The sequence below is a fragment of the Equus quagga genome, chromosome 9, assembly GCF_021613505.1.
Source record: "Equus quagga isolate Etosha38 chromosome 9, UCLA_HA_Equagga_1.0, whole genome shotgun sequence".
In the NCBI taxonomy this organism is placed as follows: Eukaryota; Metazoa; Chordata; class Mammalia; order Perissodactyla; family Equidae; genus Equus; species Equus quagga.
Genome location: NC_060275.1, coordinates 109619563 through 109636685, shown reverse-complemented (window position 1 = coordinate 109636685; position 17123 = coordinate 109619563). Strand labels below are relative to the sequence as shown.

At 40.0% G+C, this 17123-nt stretch overlaps 1 protein-coding gene across 3 annotated transcripts in view; it reads right to left on the bottom strand.

Moving 5' to 3' along the window:
* DNAH5 (dynein axonemal heavy chain 5) overlaps positions 1-17123 on the bottom strand; it is a 266364-nt gene that overhangs the window by 217179 nt on the left and 32062 nt on the right. For 2 of the 3 annotated variants that reach the window (XM_046670918.1, XM_046670919.1), the window contains exons 1-2: positions 3006-3031; positions 2769-2922 (exon numbers count right to left, since the gene is read on the bottom strand). The exons of the other annotated variant lie outside the window; for it this stretch is intronic. In XM_046670918.1, coding sequence (XP_046526874.1) covers positions 2769-2825 — 57 coding nt within the window. In that variant the 5' untranslated portion in view covers positions 2826-2922; positions 3006-3031. Of the gene's footprint in view, positions 1-2768; positions 2923-3005; positions 3032-17123 lie in introns of those variants that run through there. 3 annotated transcript variants of the gene reach the window in all.

Sequence of the window (17123 nt, the reverse complement as noted above, 5' to 3'; positions counted from 1 at the left end):
TTTTTTCATTCCTAGAGTTGTGCAAAAATTGATAGAACAAGTTTCGTCTCTAAACTCCATGAGATTGAGATGTGCTCTACCCTGACATTTCGCGGGTCACAGAGTTTGGCACAAAGTAGGCATTTAATGGATATTTGTGGAATGGGTGAATTTTACACTTAGAGTTACATTCCCTGGGGTCTAGCTATGACATGATTACCACATGGGTATCTTGGGCATTATCGCATTCAGGCTCAAGGGTATTCACCTGGGTATTAACAAGCAGCATCTGTACCCTCCCCGCTCACTAGCTAAATCCTAGATCCGCTGACCTCCTGAAGCTCCAAGGAAACTCTTTTGCCCTGTATATTTGAAATCTCTTTGCTGAGCCAAACAAGCCCGGACCTGATTAACACAGGATACTGAAACCGGTTTGGCTATTTTGCCAGAGAATAGCAAAACTGACATCCTTTCAGCTTTCAAACGCTCTTTGAAAGCAAAGTTTCTTTTCTGCCTTGGCTTCTACTGTGCACTCCCACGGGGGCACTGGCTGCCTCCCTGCAGAGTTGCTCAGCAGAGGAAGGAGCTGAGCCTCCCCAGAGCAGCATGCCCTCTCTGTCCCCCCACAGTCTCTACTCCCACACAAATCCCTGTTTAGAGAAACCCAGCAACCTGAAACTCGATGAGCAGCAGTATTCTCCAGCAGAAATAAACACAGCGTAAAACAGAACACCACACATCCCCACAGCAGGGGGAGTACTTTCCTTCATTTTAAAACCAGCTCTGCAAGCAGATGAATTTAAGTCGAGGGCTGTCATAAATGTTGCAAGTTGTTTTTTTCTGGAAGTCAACAAAGTCAACCAACAAAATTATACATTTCGGTTTAATTTTAGGGAAAGAAAGAATAACAGAATCCACAAGTCTGGAATTCGTGTCCATTGTACACTTGTAACTTGGTACTAAGCATTCTTTATCTATGAGAAAAGCATAAAGAAGGCAGATATCATATCGACCATATTTTTGCAAATAAGTGAGTGAATATAAACAGAATTATTTCAAGTTTTTTTATTGAAAAGCATTTGTGGTTATTATACAGGAAAAAGGATATGTGGCTTGACTTTTCTAACGCCATAGAGCTTATGTTACGTTTGGTTGTTACTTGCACATATATTCTGGCTAAAGTGAGTCATTATATGACAATAACCTAGTTACAATATAGCACCATTAAAGTAATAGTTCCAGACCAAAATTAAATAAAAACAGATTTATACGTTAAGTAGTTTTGGAGTCTTTGCCATTGGTTATTTAGTTCACGACTTTATCATTTAACAAATTGTCATATCAGTGCACTAAATTGAAAACATGTAATTATTTACATAATATACTGCAACATGATTAACGTAATTCTGTTAATATCGTACTTCAGTGGTGTGAACAGAACCAGCGTCCTAAACATATCTTGAAACTTCCAAAAAACTTAGCTTACTCCCAAAAGGTAGCTCCTGCCAAGGAAGACTCTAATTCAATAATTATACTCAAGATTTTATCATTGATGTTAATGTTTTAGACTCAGTAGTAAAGGACAGGAAAAACATCCAGATGAGAAAATTTCAATTCATTCCATTTATTGCGCAAGCACAAATTGAGGGGTATTAGTATCAGGCTCCGCATTAATGAACAGCTGTATAAAAATGGAGAGAACATCACCCCTGTCCTTCAGGAACTCACAATCTAGGGAGGGAAAGAGACAGGTAGACAAACGTCATTTCACTACAGTGATGTGACAAGGGCTCCGCGGAAGCGAAGTACTGAGAGGGCAGAGGGAAAGAACTCTCACCTCCTCCTCAAAGTGTCGGGGAGGCTTCTCAGAGGAGGCGACGCTTGCACTTGGTCCTAAAGAATGAATAAGTGTTTGCAGGCAAACAAGTTCAAGGGCTTGGCTGGAAGATGTCAACCTTGGGAAGGATGCAGCAGAATCATGGGGCTCGGGGAAGTGGAGGGTGGCAGGTGGCAGAATGAATGCAGAAACATTCTAGAAATATGCATAGAAGATGCAGAGATAGCATTCCTGCTGTTTTGTCGGGGAAACAGGCTGCAAGGTTAGATGGAATCATCTGGGCTGTTGGGGATGCATAAAAGATACGGTGATCAAGCCCTGAGGAAGCATGGGTCAAAGTGGAGAAGGGAGTCCTAGAGAAACCTCCATTTTCTTCTGACATTAATCAGCAGGGGAAGAGGTTCCAAATGCTTGTCTCTGCACTTGCATAATAAAGAGCTGCTGCGCTGAGCCCAATGCTGGGGAAGCTCATTCCTCAATGTGACTCCAAACCTACATCCTTGCATCTCACGGTCTGTGACCTCATTTCCAGGCATATAGAACAAGGGGGCGATTCCAAAGAGCCTAGAAAGCTCGCAGCCTAGATTCTGCCTTACCTGTCTGTCATAGCCAACAAAAGCTTATGAGTCTGAAAGAATGCGAAGTCCCAAAAGCACCTTGAATGTGTTTTTTCCCCTCAGGCAAGCATCGTCCCAGAAGATGTAGTGTGTACTTCTAAAAGTAGCTAGAGGTTAGGCAGCGAGGTACAGAAATGCCTAAAGACGCCAATCCTTTTTTATTTAATTTGAAATATCAACATGTAGCCTTATGCACTCTCCAAAAGTTAGGAGACGAATATATTTCTCATAAGTTCACCAGTGTGTAACTGAACTATTTTAGGTATTTTTCCACAGAGGTGTGAGAGATGATAGTCCCAGACCCACGTGCAATCTTACAGACGACAGATCCTTACCGTTAAAACGCGGGTGACGCTCTGCTTCCAGAGCTGTCTCCTACCAGTCCTAAACATCACAGCAACCTGTTCAGCTGATGGACTCTTCCAGAACGATCTTCTAACTCCTGGGAGACCTACCCATCATCCAACAGGTTTTCAAATGAAGAGTCCTCTGGAGGACCAGAAGTTCACTTTTACATTTCTAATTTGCATGTATTATTCACCATACACACAAAATGAAAATTAAAAGTGCACCTGTACTATTCAAGTTTTCCTTCTAGAGTCTCTCCCCTTGAGCCTCTCCTCTGTCCCAAAGCCTAGTGTTGTTAGGGTAATACTGTTTATACGCTATGCAGTTTAACCGTGCCTCTTAATCATGTTTATCAACCAATCCAAACATTTGAACTGCTCTGTCGCAACACTTCTGAGGTTCGTTTGATTCTCTACACCGCCCAACAATAAGGTGGGAGTCAATAGAGATATTTGAATAATTTCTTTGAACAGTGAGAAACGTTAAACCATATCAAAATAGAAAGCAGAGAAGCCACAGCTCTGAATAAATTGCTCTGAATAAAGACTGAAGAAATTCAGTCTCACTTTGTCTAAACAACTTTGCGTGCACAATTAACCACCAGCATTGTAACTAATTGTGACTAATTGTCAGATAGGCTAATTGTGACCCAAAGGAGCCATTTTCTCCCCATAAAGAACAAGAAGCCTATTTCATATGCAAATAGCAAATGGTGTCCATAAATTACTTGTGCTCACACAGCTATACATACAAATAAACCAAGGTAATTTATTCTATGTGTCTAAACATCTTGATCATCCTTACTGTGAAGACACGATGGGAAATCACAGCCAACGTGATCTGAGAGATCTAGTAGATATGATTTCTCTCTGCAAGACGAATAAAAGGTAGGACATTTAAGGTTGGGCTTGTTGAATCCAGGATTTAGTCCTTGGAATTCCAGTTTAGGAACTCAAATCCAATCAAGTCATCCAAGGATAATCAGGAAACAGGGACCTCGTCCTGCTAATATCCTGCTAATCAACCTCACAAGATGAACTTGAAAGCAAGGATGATAATTCGGTTTTAAGACACCTACTGCCAATCTGGTCTCTCAACTTGGGAGATTCGCCTGGTCAGTAGCCAACATTGGAGGGTGGCCTCCATATGTAGGGTTGATAAAGAGACAACATTTAGACCTGAGTATTATTTGGTAAGCAAACAACTAGAGCACAGGAAGGTAGAGTTTGTTTATGGGATATTTTTTAAATCAGCCTCCGGGTATTGGTAAGCAGCTGTTTTCTGTTCTAATTAGGAATGAAGACACTATCTAGACTGGAAGTCATTCCCCTCTGTGGGATGCTGAAACGTCACCAGCAAATAGCAGTATTTTCTCATCCTCCTGGCTCAGCATCTCAGTATCAGTCCTAAGAATCCTCTGTCAATACATGACCTCAGGACAGAGGTTACAATTCATTATATCACCGCCTATCTTTCATTAGTGACATTTAAATCGGTGCTTCCCTAATAGTATTTTAGGCACCATCCTCATTTCATCAGCAGCCCATTTACAACGTTATCTCTTGGGGAGAGTTACTTTCTGGGAAGATTTCCATAGATGGCTGATGGCATTCATTTTGAGTTTGGCAGGCATAACCATGGCTCTCTCGAGGCTTCACAGTAAACTGTAAAGTCTTCCAACCTCTGTGGCTGAATTTCAACCCCCTTTGGGCAAGGTAGAGATGGTAGGTATCTTAAGGTCTTCCCTTGAAGGTCCCAGACCACTGAGGGAGGCTTGCTGAGAAATGTCCTTTAGCAGCACAAACAAAGCCAAGCACAAGCCTGAATCTACACCCGCCCACCTGCACCTAATTCCCTGCCTGAAATAAAACTGATTTCTGGTCATTGGAGAGGAGCTAAACACAGCTCAGCGGGAAACTCAAGAGGGCTTTCCTACAAGGAGTTTCCACCAGGCAACAGCTTCTGCTGACGAGGCTCCTCCTACAGGAACTCTTAAGCTAAGTTCTCCAGGCCTGTCTGGATGGATCATGTACCCTTCTAGGCGGACAAAACTGGCCATACACAAATCTCAAGTCAGACAGAACGAGAAAACAAGAGTAGACAATGGGCTTCATGTAGGCAGGAGACTTCATCCAGAAATCCAAATACCTTCAGGCAAAGTTGAAAGTTCCACTTTCATTCATTCATTCCTTCATTGCACAAACGTTTGTGAGTGCCTTTTATGGGATCAGTCTCTGTACTACGTACTAAGCATAGAGCAGCTAATTAAAGCACACATTTAATCAAACACAAAAAACATTCATTGTGAGGGGCATAATTATTTTATGGAACACAAAGAGAAAAAGTAAAATGCTGTCTATTAAACTTAAATACAACATCAATGTTAAGATGAATTCTGAATTCACAGATGTTAAAATGTGAAAAATGTACGTCTCAGAAATAATGAAAAACCGTGGTTCTTGCCGTCACTTGGGAAAGATATTAAACAAATAAGTATAAATAAATACACAATTATAAATAAAATATAATTACGAGTTGTGAAAATGCCATGAAAAAAGAAAAGAAGGGGGGGCTGGCCCCGTGGCCGAGTGGTTAAGTTCGCGTGCTCCGCTACAGGCAGCCCAGTGTTTCGTCGGTTCGAGTCCTGGGTGCGGACATGGCACTGCTCGTCGGACCACGCTGAGGCAGCGTCCCACATGCCACAACTAGAGGAACCCACAACGAAGAATACACAACTATCTACCGGGGGGCTTTGGGGAGAAAAAGGAAAAAATAAAATCTTTAAAAAAAAATAAAAAAAGAAAAAAAAAAAAAGAAAAGAAGGTGCAAGCTTCACTTGGATCTGTGTTCTGAATTATTGCCATTTTAAACTTACATTCCAAAGTGTGAAATTTCCTAAACTCCTCCCTAAATTATGAAGTCACCTATTTTGGGCTTTGCAGCCCTGTATGTACAAACTGTGCCATGCAGCATAATAGGAAAGTGCAAGCGGTGGGGTCAGACAGACCTAGAATTAAACCCTAGCTCTGTCCTCTTCTAGCTCTGGGAGCTTTTGTCTCCTAAGTTGTACATTAGAAATAAACCCACCTGACTTGTGATGATTTAAATATATGTAAAACTCCTGGATCCTCACAGGCGCCTAACAAAAGATACAACTATATTTTTTATTTGCAAAAAAGTTTGACTACAATTAATAACAATATCAAAGTAGGGAATAAATTTCCAAGGAACTTAACCTAACCCACAAATTCCAGTCTAGAGCTGTCTGGAAATTTTGCTCCTCATTTCTGAGTATGTCCCAAGGAAAAGAGCGGATCTAAGTTTTACCAGTTACCATCTACATATTTGTCATAGATTTCCATCTCTAAGAATGTCTTACTGAGGCTCAGCGGAATCAAACACATTCATCAGTTTAATGGCCTTGTAAACAATGATACAGGGACAGCATATAAAAATGGTAAATGAGTTCCATGGGATGAGAAAGCACCATATTTCATCCATTCTGAGTTGCACATTTTTTCCACTTTTTACCACGATGAAACTGCATGCATCTGATATTCAACGTCCCCTTATAACTGCTGTTGGTCAGCAGCAATCATGACATAGTTGTCATTGCCAGAGTCTGTACAGACTCGATTGTCACTCCAGATGGCATGACAGGTCCCCTGCAGCACCTTGATATTACAGTCAACAAACCATTGAAGATCCATTTGAGAAAGGACTGTGTGTCCTGGTTGTTTTCTGAAAATCTTCCACTGACACCTTCTGGGAAGATCAAGAAAACACCAGCATCACAACTTATGGAATGAATGACAGGGGATGGAAAGAAAATCCCAGAAGACTCAGAGTCTGAATAAGAAGAAGTTTTAGACATTTCTTAACCTTTCATTACATTTATATTTGTATAGATGCACAAGAGTGATATATAATTTTTCTAAATCTATGTTTAAGTAAATCTAAAAGAGATTTCTCACTTAAAATAAAAATTGAAGACAGCAATGCATCCTAGTTTAATCGACAACTGTTTTTCTATCTCAGTGGTGAATGAAATAGTGGTGTGTCTTTTATCTCATGATGGCTTAAATCAGATGAAATACAGTTTTGCAATATCTAATGATCACAGAAAATTTCTTGGAGAAGGTAGGACTTAAGTCAAGCCTTGAAGAAGGGTAAGATTCAAATAGGGAAAGGCAGGACATAACTTACAGGAAAGATATCACGGGCAAGGATGGAGGTTGGAATTCAAAAGAGAGCCTCTCTCTTGCTGCAGTTGCAAGGAAACGTGATTGACTAATCTCTGAACGGTATGTGGAGGCTGAACGTGGGTGTCAACCTAAGGTAGCTGGCTCTCGTAGGCATTAGGGAGTCATTGGAGAATAACTTGATGAAAGTCTTGTTTAGGAAGATTATGCTGGTTGTTGCATACAGGAAAAATTGAGGTGGAGAAAGATTCAAGTCAGCATTCTGGGCATGAGGAAATAAAGGATTTGAGAGACAGATGGAAGCAGTGGTCACCCAAGCCACTCCAAAACAAATAAACAAGCTAAATAAAAAGAAGCAAGTCCTCTTGTCCCATCCACCATTTTGCTCCCCTTAAGTTACTCCTAAATACAAAGCCGGGGTGAAGAAGCAACGGGAAGGAACAGATAGAAGGAATTTTACAACTGGTAATGGAGCAAAGTAGACACAGTTGTCAAAGATAATTCCATTTTGTCAAGCTTGGGCAAAGTGAAGAATCATAATATCTCAAACAGGAATGGGGGAATCTAGAGAAAGGATACATTTTTTAGACTAGATGACTAAAGAAATGTTAATAAACCTCTGATTCTTTACTTTTCCTATTGGCCTTTTCATCTTGAAAACATGAAGGTCAGTATATGTGAGACCAAAAGCATCCAGCACCTTTCTCTTTATTTTATCATAATAGAAAGAAAAACGTCATGATAAAAAGAAAATAAAAGAACCAATAATATATTGATTCAATAATCATTTGAGCTGCCTCCCCTCAAAAAATAGTAATTTTTAAAGCTTCAAATGAAGTGGTATAGTTTTTTGGTTTTGCCACCATTTCCAGGAGTTGAAATTGTACAGCATAAGCTAAAAAAGATGCATAAGTTTTCCAGAAGCCTCATCTGTCAAAATTCAAAAGAGAGGAAGGAGGAAAGCCGGGAGAATTCCCAGAGATTCTGCGCACAGAAAGCTGCTTCATTTACAGTAAAGCATACACTAGACAGAACATCCAGGTTCTACAGGTACACATTGGAGGAAGAGAGATGCTTGATGCTGAATGCACGTTCCAGACATTATTTTGTATGTACCTTCCAAGTGGAAAGTGTAAGAATTAAGAATGTTTGGCACTGAGAGAGTGATACACCAAGAAAATCTCAGGAACATCCTTCCCACTTCTCTTCTTGTCTTCCCCTGCTGACACTTCCATGTATCTCCATAGAAATAATGTGGTCTTGGCTTTGAGAAGCCACACTTCTAATCCTGATCCTGCTAGGTTGTGTGATGTTAATAAACCACCAGCGACACTCGCCCGCTTTTCCCCAAGAACAACACGAGGTAGGTGACCAGATGATCTTGCAGGCACCTTTCGGCTCTAAGGAAAATGTTTGGCCTTAGTGAGCGATCTCTACCACTTGGATCCCAAGCACACAGCATGCTTAAAGTTATTGAAACATTCTCTCACTATGAATCCTACACATACAATCTTATAACATGACATACAAAACACTGTAAAAATTATGGTATCACTGGAACCACCTGAAACAAGGTTGATCACTTTAACATTGCAATGCTGTGACACCTTCAGTAATACTGTTTTCCCCACAGAGATTTTTTTTTTTTCCATTCTAGATGCCCATATCTTGAACAAATGATGCCCTCTGGACCATGATACTTGTTCTTTGTGTATAAACCTAGAGATGAAAACATGAAGGCCAGGATAAGGAAAGGATTTTGAAAACGTAGCCCTACCTGGTGATTTAGTATTTGACATGAAATTAATCTGAACAGTTACTTTCTTTGGGTGGTTTTAACTTTCAGTTATTATGTCATCAAAAACGTGGGAAGGTTCCTGTTTAATAGGAACCAAAGATAGCAAAGAAAGGCCCAAAGGATCAAACCTGGTGGTGTAATTCTTTTTCTATGTGGTAAGGAAATTAATTTCCTCTTTAGGTGTGATTTAAGAAGTGTTATATATTTTGAGAAACGTTTTGGTATAGCTCATTAATCTCATCAAAGTCAACCACCATGACATTTATTGAGTTTCTCTGATACCCCCAACACAACGTTATTCAAGTATAAGATATAAAGAGTTTATAATCTAGCAAAGGAGATAAAGCTACAATTAGTCAACAATAAAGTACTGAATTGTAAGACCCTATCAAGGTATATGGGAATCCAGGCTGCTATATTAAGCTCATGGGTCAATGTATATAAATATATCTTTAATATGCAATATGGTTCAAAGAATAAGAAAAGAACATTTCGTAAAACTCAGTTTTGAAATTGGTCTAAATCACTGAAATAAAGTAGGAGCAATAGCATACCCAAAAATTAAAGGGAAAAATTAAAACACTAAAAACACCTGTATTATTTTCCTTTCATAAGAGAAGAAAATAAAGGAAAATATGTTCCTGAGGTAAGTGTTCTGAAAGTGAGCTAGAGCAGGCCAGGAGAAAATACTTTCTCTCTGCTTTTCTATTTCCTTCCTCTCCCTTTCCCAAAGCAAAGGGTTAACATTTGCATCTGCTCCAACAGAAAATTCTAGAAAGAGGACAGCACCTCTCTGTTCCCCATGAAACTACCCCAGCATTCACATCTCTGCTGCTTCCTGAGTGAGCCCCATTCCACCTTGTGGTTCTTCCTTCTCTCTTCACCTCCCCATCTGCTCAGTCTCCGCCTTTTCTCATCTTAAAGCCTTAAGGAAAGTTCTCTCTCAACCAGATCCCACATGTTCTCTTTCACGTTGTCACTGATTTTCTTGCCATTCTGAGCATCATTTTAAAACAAATTAGGATCACATCATCAACATTAAGGCTAAGACAGACCAAGGAGCACTGCTTGGTGAGTGGGTTTCCCTGCTGAACAAAGGAAGAAAACAACCTGAGGTGCCCAATCGCTTATTACATAATAATAACAAAGCGTAGAAAAACAGACACTGAAGGCCTTCCTTCACCGAGTGATGTAGAGCAATAGGAGAAAATCGATTGCTTTTCTAACCCAGAAAACGCACAAAGATAAAAATAGCAGTCCCCTAAGAGAAAACGTGAGGCAATTACTACCAAAAAAACTCCAATTGAAGGCAATTTTTCTCCAAACTGTTATCCCCATTTGGGAATCACATTTCTTTCTCTCTCTTTTTTTAAGATAATTAATGAAACGCAAAACGTTTTTAAATCACAAAATTTTGTCCCGTAGAAAGTCTTCCAAGTGGTAAGCAGTCGGTTTAGAGTTTATTTTTCCCTGCTTAGTTCTATTCAACTCTTGTAGAGATGAAATATTAAAATCAGTTCAAAACTCTTATTTAAATATTAAAATTTTATTCTAATATATAGGGAAAGGAGAGTCCTAAAGGGGAGGAGAGGTCTTTGCCAAGAATGTGCAACATTGACAAAAGAGCGAGCCTCAAGGCATCTCCTGTCCTTCCCTACAAACCACCCCCTTGTGCAAGGACACCACCCATCGTCCACTCTCACCAGTGGGGGTGCAAGCTCGTCTCCAAACGCACCTTCAGAGTGTGTCTGAAACTTCCTTCCTTCCACGCAGGTCAAACGCCCATTCACGTGACAAGAATCTGCTCCCACATTCTTTCCTGTATGGAGTCCCTGAATCTCAGGGTGCCCCCCTCTGAAAATCTATTTCTCATTCCTTGATTCTAAGTTTTCATCCTGAATGATAATTACTTTTTAGAAATAAAATTCGTACTACGATTTTTTTTTAACAAGGGTTTTGAATATTGTGATTAGCACAGCATCTGACACACAACAGGCGCTCATTAAAAATAAATCAAGTGATCCTTTTTAAATCACCTATACTGTATATGGTAATACACAAGGATGATACTTCTTTTTGTTATGTACCTTCTATTTTTCTAACCCTCTGCAAGGTGTCATTGCTCATGCCGTCGTTATTCAGTTCTTGTCATTTTCCTTTTTTAATTTGTTGCTATCGGTAGTGGCAGTGTTTGGTATGTGCAGTAAAAGGAATCATTGATAAGCATAAAAGGCAAATTCCAGCCCCTCCTTAGGTGCCACTGTTCCTCCTCTGTGCCCATAAACAGGGGACGTGTACTTGTTTGTTCTGCATTTCTACTTTCTGCCATTAGCCGAGACTGAAGCGTGAGGTTTACACCATGATCGACTCTCACATTTTTTCTTGTGCTGAAATATACAAGCAGGTGCACTGTTTTATTGTCATTTTCCTGAGTGATCATCAAATGGGATAGAAGTGCAAACTGGAATTTTGTGAACTGAATTATTCAGAAGAGTGGATTTCAATGTACTGAGCATCAACTTACCATGGCTCTGAGCCATCAGCTAAGGTTTACAAATATTTCCCGTACAGGGAATTGTTGTTGCAGTATTATTTGTAGTGTGGGAATGTCAAGTTGGTCAAGCTCTGCTATTAATAATGGATCTACGGACACATGAAAGGAGCACTGGGCCTGCAATCAACAGGCTTAGCTTTATCGGGCTTTTTACGTTTCCTTTTAAAAAGAAATCCTCAGAATTCCAGTCACGAGATTTACAGCATTTCAATCTTATGCCCTATAAAATCTTATGTTTGGAGGTTAATAAAATGAGATTAATCCAGAGATACTACACGTTGGGTTCCTTCCTTTTCTCCTTTCAAGCACAATAAGTTAAATGATGCACCGTCTAACACTGTGGAAAGGATTCTGGAAAAAGCGGACTACGAGTGGAGGTTAGCTGCCATCCAGTGGCTGGAAGAATATCTCACCCATACCCACCACCAGAAGAGCTAAGGAAATGCAAGACGGAACCATGTCTCCTGAGGACGTCAAGGGTTATCAATAATTTACATTTACCATCTCATATTTACAAAGAAGACAGAATGATGGGGAAATTACTGAAGGCTTTAATGAAAGAGAAGCCAAAGTCTCCTTTTTCATAATTCTAAGCCATAAAAAACTTATGTTCAAATGGCTTCCCTTGAAAAAATTCCCAATTTAGAAACTTTGCCTATCTTTATCATATGAACCAAAGTAAATAATGAAATAATTATGAATGACAAAATATATCTGACTACACGAGATGGCACATTGAAGAGGCAAAATTTTGACATCAATCTCTAAAGAAAAACTGCAAATATATCCATAGAGTGATTCTAGTATTGATACAGTTACATAGTGAATTCACTTGGAATGATTTTGATCATTTTCTCTTATGTAAAAGGAAATAGTATTCTCTTCTTGAAGATCCTCAACCTCTTTTAAACAATTCTAATACTAACATTTTCAAATACAGTTTTGAAGTTTTTATTGTAAAAATAATACACATTCATTGTGGAAAATATAAGAAAAATAAGTATCACCCTAATCTGCACACTATTAGCATATTTTCTTCCAGTCTACTTTCTATGAGAAATGCCCTGGCTCCCATTTTCATAAAATATATATACATACACACATATACCCATATAATGTATAGATGTATACACATATATATACCTTTATTTTTAGTTTACAAGCTATCATGAAAATTCTCATACTAGTGAATATTCTTCAAAATATGATGTAATGATTGCATATCATATTGATTAGATAGGTCTTCACTTATTTCGTCAATACTTTTTTGACTTTTAGACTGGTTCCAATTTTTCACTACCATAAACAACACTATAATGAATATCTGTGTACAAATCCTTGTATAGATCTCTGCTTATTTCAATGAATTATTAGAAAAAATTTATTCTTTAAAAATTATACCCCTTGGTTCTCATGAGAAATTTATTTAATTTTGTTTCCTCTTTGCCTATACGATAGATGAGAAATGGTGGATCAGTATTATCCCACTGCCGGAATATTTTGCAAAGCTTTGACAATTGTGAAGCTCAACATTTTAAAAATATTTATTGGACATTTGTGAGTTTTTTACTTTTGTGAATTGCCTATTAATGTCCCTTCCTATTTTTCTCCTGGTAATTTTCTTTCTATTGATTTGTAATTGCTCTTTTTAAGACTGGATAAAAGATACAGCACATATACAGAAAATGAACGGCGGCTTCAATATTACTATCATACAAAGTAGAATTAAAGACAAAAGTCTTAAAGGTTTGGACTAAGACAGGCATTTTATTTTTATAAAATGTATAATCCACTATAAACATATGATAGCTGTGTGCCAAAAATCAGCATTAAAATAAAATAAGCAAAACCTGTTAGAAATACAGTCAACATTAACAGAAAAACCATAACAAAAAGATATGCTAATAGAATGTTTTAATAGAAATATATTAAACTTTATACTGCCCAAATATTATTCTTCTATAGTGGCATAGATAGTTGACAAAATTAATCATTTATTAGAACACAGAAAACGTTAACGCATTTTAAAGAACAGAAATCACAAAGGCCATTTGGAATATAATAAATCCCACTAAAGACTCAAGAGGACTGATGAACAGAGAAAGGGAAGAGAGGAACACACGCAGATTCACTGACAGCGTCCAGGGAACGCAGGCGGAGAGGGTCGGTGGGGGTGGGGGGTCCTCATCAAGCTGAGCTAGCCAAACCACCCCCTACTCAATGACCAGCCCTGTCCCTTGATGCCTTGAGTGCAGGTCTTTCAGAACCAGCCCACCACCCACGACAAGTCCTTGGAGCCCCCAGGTGCTTAGGAGAAGGAATGGCATGAAGGTGGGAGGGGAGCTGGAGCAGAGAGAAGCGGTGGGAACTGGAGGTGGTTTTAGCACCTTAGATCTTCCTACTCATTCCTTACCTGGTCCCCAGGTCCCCTTTCTGAAATTCCAGGTCTGTTCTGTCAAGATTCCTTATCACGCTCTCCAGGAAAGGTGCCCCTAAATCTGGACTCACTCCATGCTACCGTGAAATATGAAGATCCCAGTAGAAAATGAGTGTCCTGCTTCCCTACAATATGAAGAAAGCCCTTTTTTCTCTTTAAAAAGTATCCAAACCCTCAGTGTTATTCAGCATTCTATGGTTCTTTTAAAGAATTTGTTGGGTTTGCAACTCTGGGGGAACGAATGCAGGAAACAAGGTGAGGAGAAACTGGGAGGGACCCCACTCTGATACACTGAATGCGAGGAAGGTGCACAGAGAAGTCACCCCCAACACTGGAGAGGTGAAGATCTGGGCACCGAGGGACCCACATCATCTTGGTGAGGTGTGATTTAAATCAGCATCCCCTTCTTCAGCATTCCTAACGTCTGGTCCAGAGATTGGCAAACCACAGCCATGGGCACAATCTGGCCCACTGCCTGTCTTTGTAAATAAAATGTTATTAGAACACAGACACATTTATTCATTTACCTATTGCCAATGGTTGCTCTCATGCTACAACAGCAGAGGTGAGTAGTTGCAACTGAGACCCACAAAGCCTATAATAGTTATTATCTGGCCCTTTACGGAAATCGTTTGCTGACCTCTGGTCTGGACCAATGCTATACCCGACTTGATTATGCCTCTCATCAGTATACAGGGAACCTTTAAGACTCTGGACAAGGCACAGCTCAGCTGCATCCTGGAAAACCATCTCTGAGGCTTCCATTTACCTCCTTCCACAAGTCCCTCAGCATCCTTCCCCCCCATCTCTACCACCTCCCTACTCCTACACCGCGTAGAGCACACCCACTTCCTGTTGACCCAGACTCACTGATCAGCACGTCGGTGCCCAAGTATGCCCAGGCCACAAGGTCCTCTTTTGGTATCAAGTACTGTGGGGTGGGGCTGGGTTTAGTTTCATAAGAATGGAGAAAAACTAGAAATAAGGCAGTAGTTCCTTTCTTGTCCTCATAGCTTCTTCCATATCCTTGAAGGCCTAAGAACCTTCCACTCTTTCCCAAACCTCCTAGAAAGGGAAGAAATTGGAATATGGGTTTCCCGGGGCTCAGTTCTGCTCTGGGCAGGTTTCTTTGAATCAAGAAAGGCAGGTGAGATAAGGAGCTTCTTGGCTGAGTATGTTTTTCCATATCTCCCTCCATTGATCACTTTTCAGTTCTTTTTTGCATATATTTGATAACATAAAAATCAGCTTTTTAAAATAAAAGTGGATGTTACTATTCCCATTTTCCAGAAGAGGAAACTGAGAGTCATAAACATAAAGAGACTTGTCAAGGCCCATGGAAAAGTATCTCTGTGTTGATAACACAGCGTTTTAAGTAATCTTCTCTATAAAATGCCTCTCTGTCTTTCTACTAATCCCTGACTCTCAACTCCTTCACCACCTGACTCCAAACTTACCTCCTCCAAAAGGATGCTCTGATTGACACTCTCCTGACTCTGAGCAGTCCTCCACATGGAACTCAACCCTTAGAAATTTTCTTATTTGTTGATATTATTTTATTTTTTTATTTTTTTATATTTGTATTTATTTTATATTATTTTATTTGGATGTCTACATTTTGATTTGAATTCCAAGCAGGTGCCAATGTGTATAGATACTTTTATATAACAGATAAGCACCTGAATTACTGTGTGTAAATTGAGTTTTAGAAAATCAGATATTTTCTCACTTAGATGTCATAATTTAAGTTTTTCACAGAAAAAAAAAACATGACTCCAAGAAATAATGAAATATCACATGTTGATACCTTAGAAAACAATAAGTTTCTAATAAAACATTCAATGTGTTTAAATTTTAATATTATAGAACACTTCTTCTTTTTGAGGTTCTTTTGGGATTGCAAGGAACAGAAAAACACTCATAAACACAAGTGTTAAAGAGAAACTGCAAAGGACACTTGCTAAAAACAGCAAAACAGATGTTATTCAAGCTACTGCAGTAAGCAAGAGAGACCTCAGTTTGGAGCTAAGCTTAACTCCAAACACAGCAAGGGCAGCTGGAGACTGAGAGCCACAGGCAGGGGTCAGTGCACAGAAAATTACTAAGAGGATTAGATATCAAGTCGGGGGATGAGCAACTTGATTAGATACCAAAGGTGGGGGATTCTCGCTCTACTGGCTTAGCAGGATTCTTGCTAAAACTGGGCTTGGCAGATCATGGATGAGGCCTAGTCAAAAAGAGGGCTCAGAGAAGGCTGACTAAAGTTTGGTCAAGGAGGGGGTCCTTGTCATAGATAACGGGAGTTTAAGAATAAATAAGCAAATAAAAAATCATCTCAGCAACTGCTCAGCCAGCCTCACAGAGAAGTGCCACATCCATCACACCCCACAGTGGCTCTGGAGGTCATCTGTCACTACAGTGGTCAGGCTCCGGATGCAGAGAGCATTCTCCGTGCCCAAGTGTTCCACCATTTTGATGGCTGCAACCTTCTCCTTCTCCCCTGGTTTCTACTGTTCCTATCACTATGTGGATCAACCAGAACTCCTGGTTATAGACAACTGGAATCAACTCTGGATAACTGGGGAAATGGCAGGAAAGAAATTTATCGGAATGATATTGAAAAAAGGACACAGGATAGAAAGGAAGAGTGGAGGATCAGGCTCAGAAATTGGATGAGAACTAAGAAAGGCTGGAGGTCAAAAGATCAGCCAAGAGGCGGGCCCTGTGGCCAAGTGGTGAAGTTCATGCCCTCTGCCTCAGCGGCCCAGGGGTTCACTGCTTTGGATTCTGGGCGCAGACCTAGCACCACTCATCAAGCTATGCTGCGGTGGCATCCCACATGCCACAACTAGAAGGACCCACAGCTAAAATATACAACTATGTACTGGGGAGGATTTGAGGAGAAGGAAAAATTTAAAAAAACAAAAAAAAACATCAGCCAAGGTCACAGGGAGAGACGTAGTCACCAGATGCCCATGACTTTCAACCCTGCCCCAGCTGCCACCACAAATAGGCTACAAGCACCTTGACCTTGTACTACTCCCTCCAGATTCCAAGCCCCAGACCAGGGGATTGAAGGCCTTGAACCAAGGCAGCGGCCACAGGAACAGAGACGAGACAGAACTGACAGTATCTGGTGGCTGAGCAGACGTTGGGGATGAGAAGATCTGAGGGACATGCTAAGTTTCTCATTTGAACAATGTGGTAAATGATAAAGCTATTATCTGAGATAAGAAACTGCGTGCAGATGAGCAGTTTGGAGGGAAAATTGATGAGTTTCACTTGGGGCCATGTTGAATTTAAGGTCTCTAAAAAACACTCACGTGGCAATGTTCCAATGAATAGCTGGAA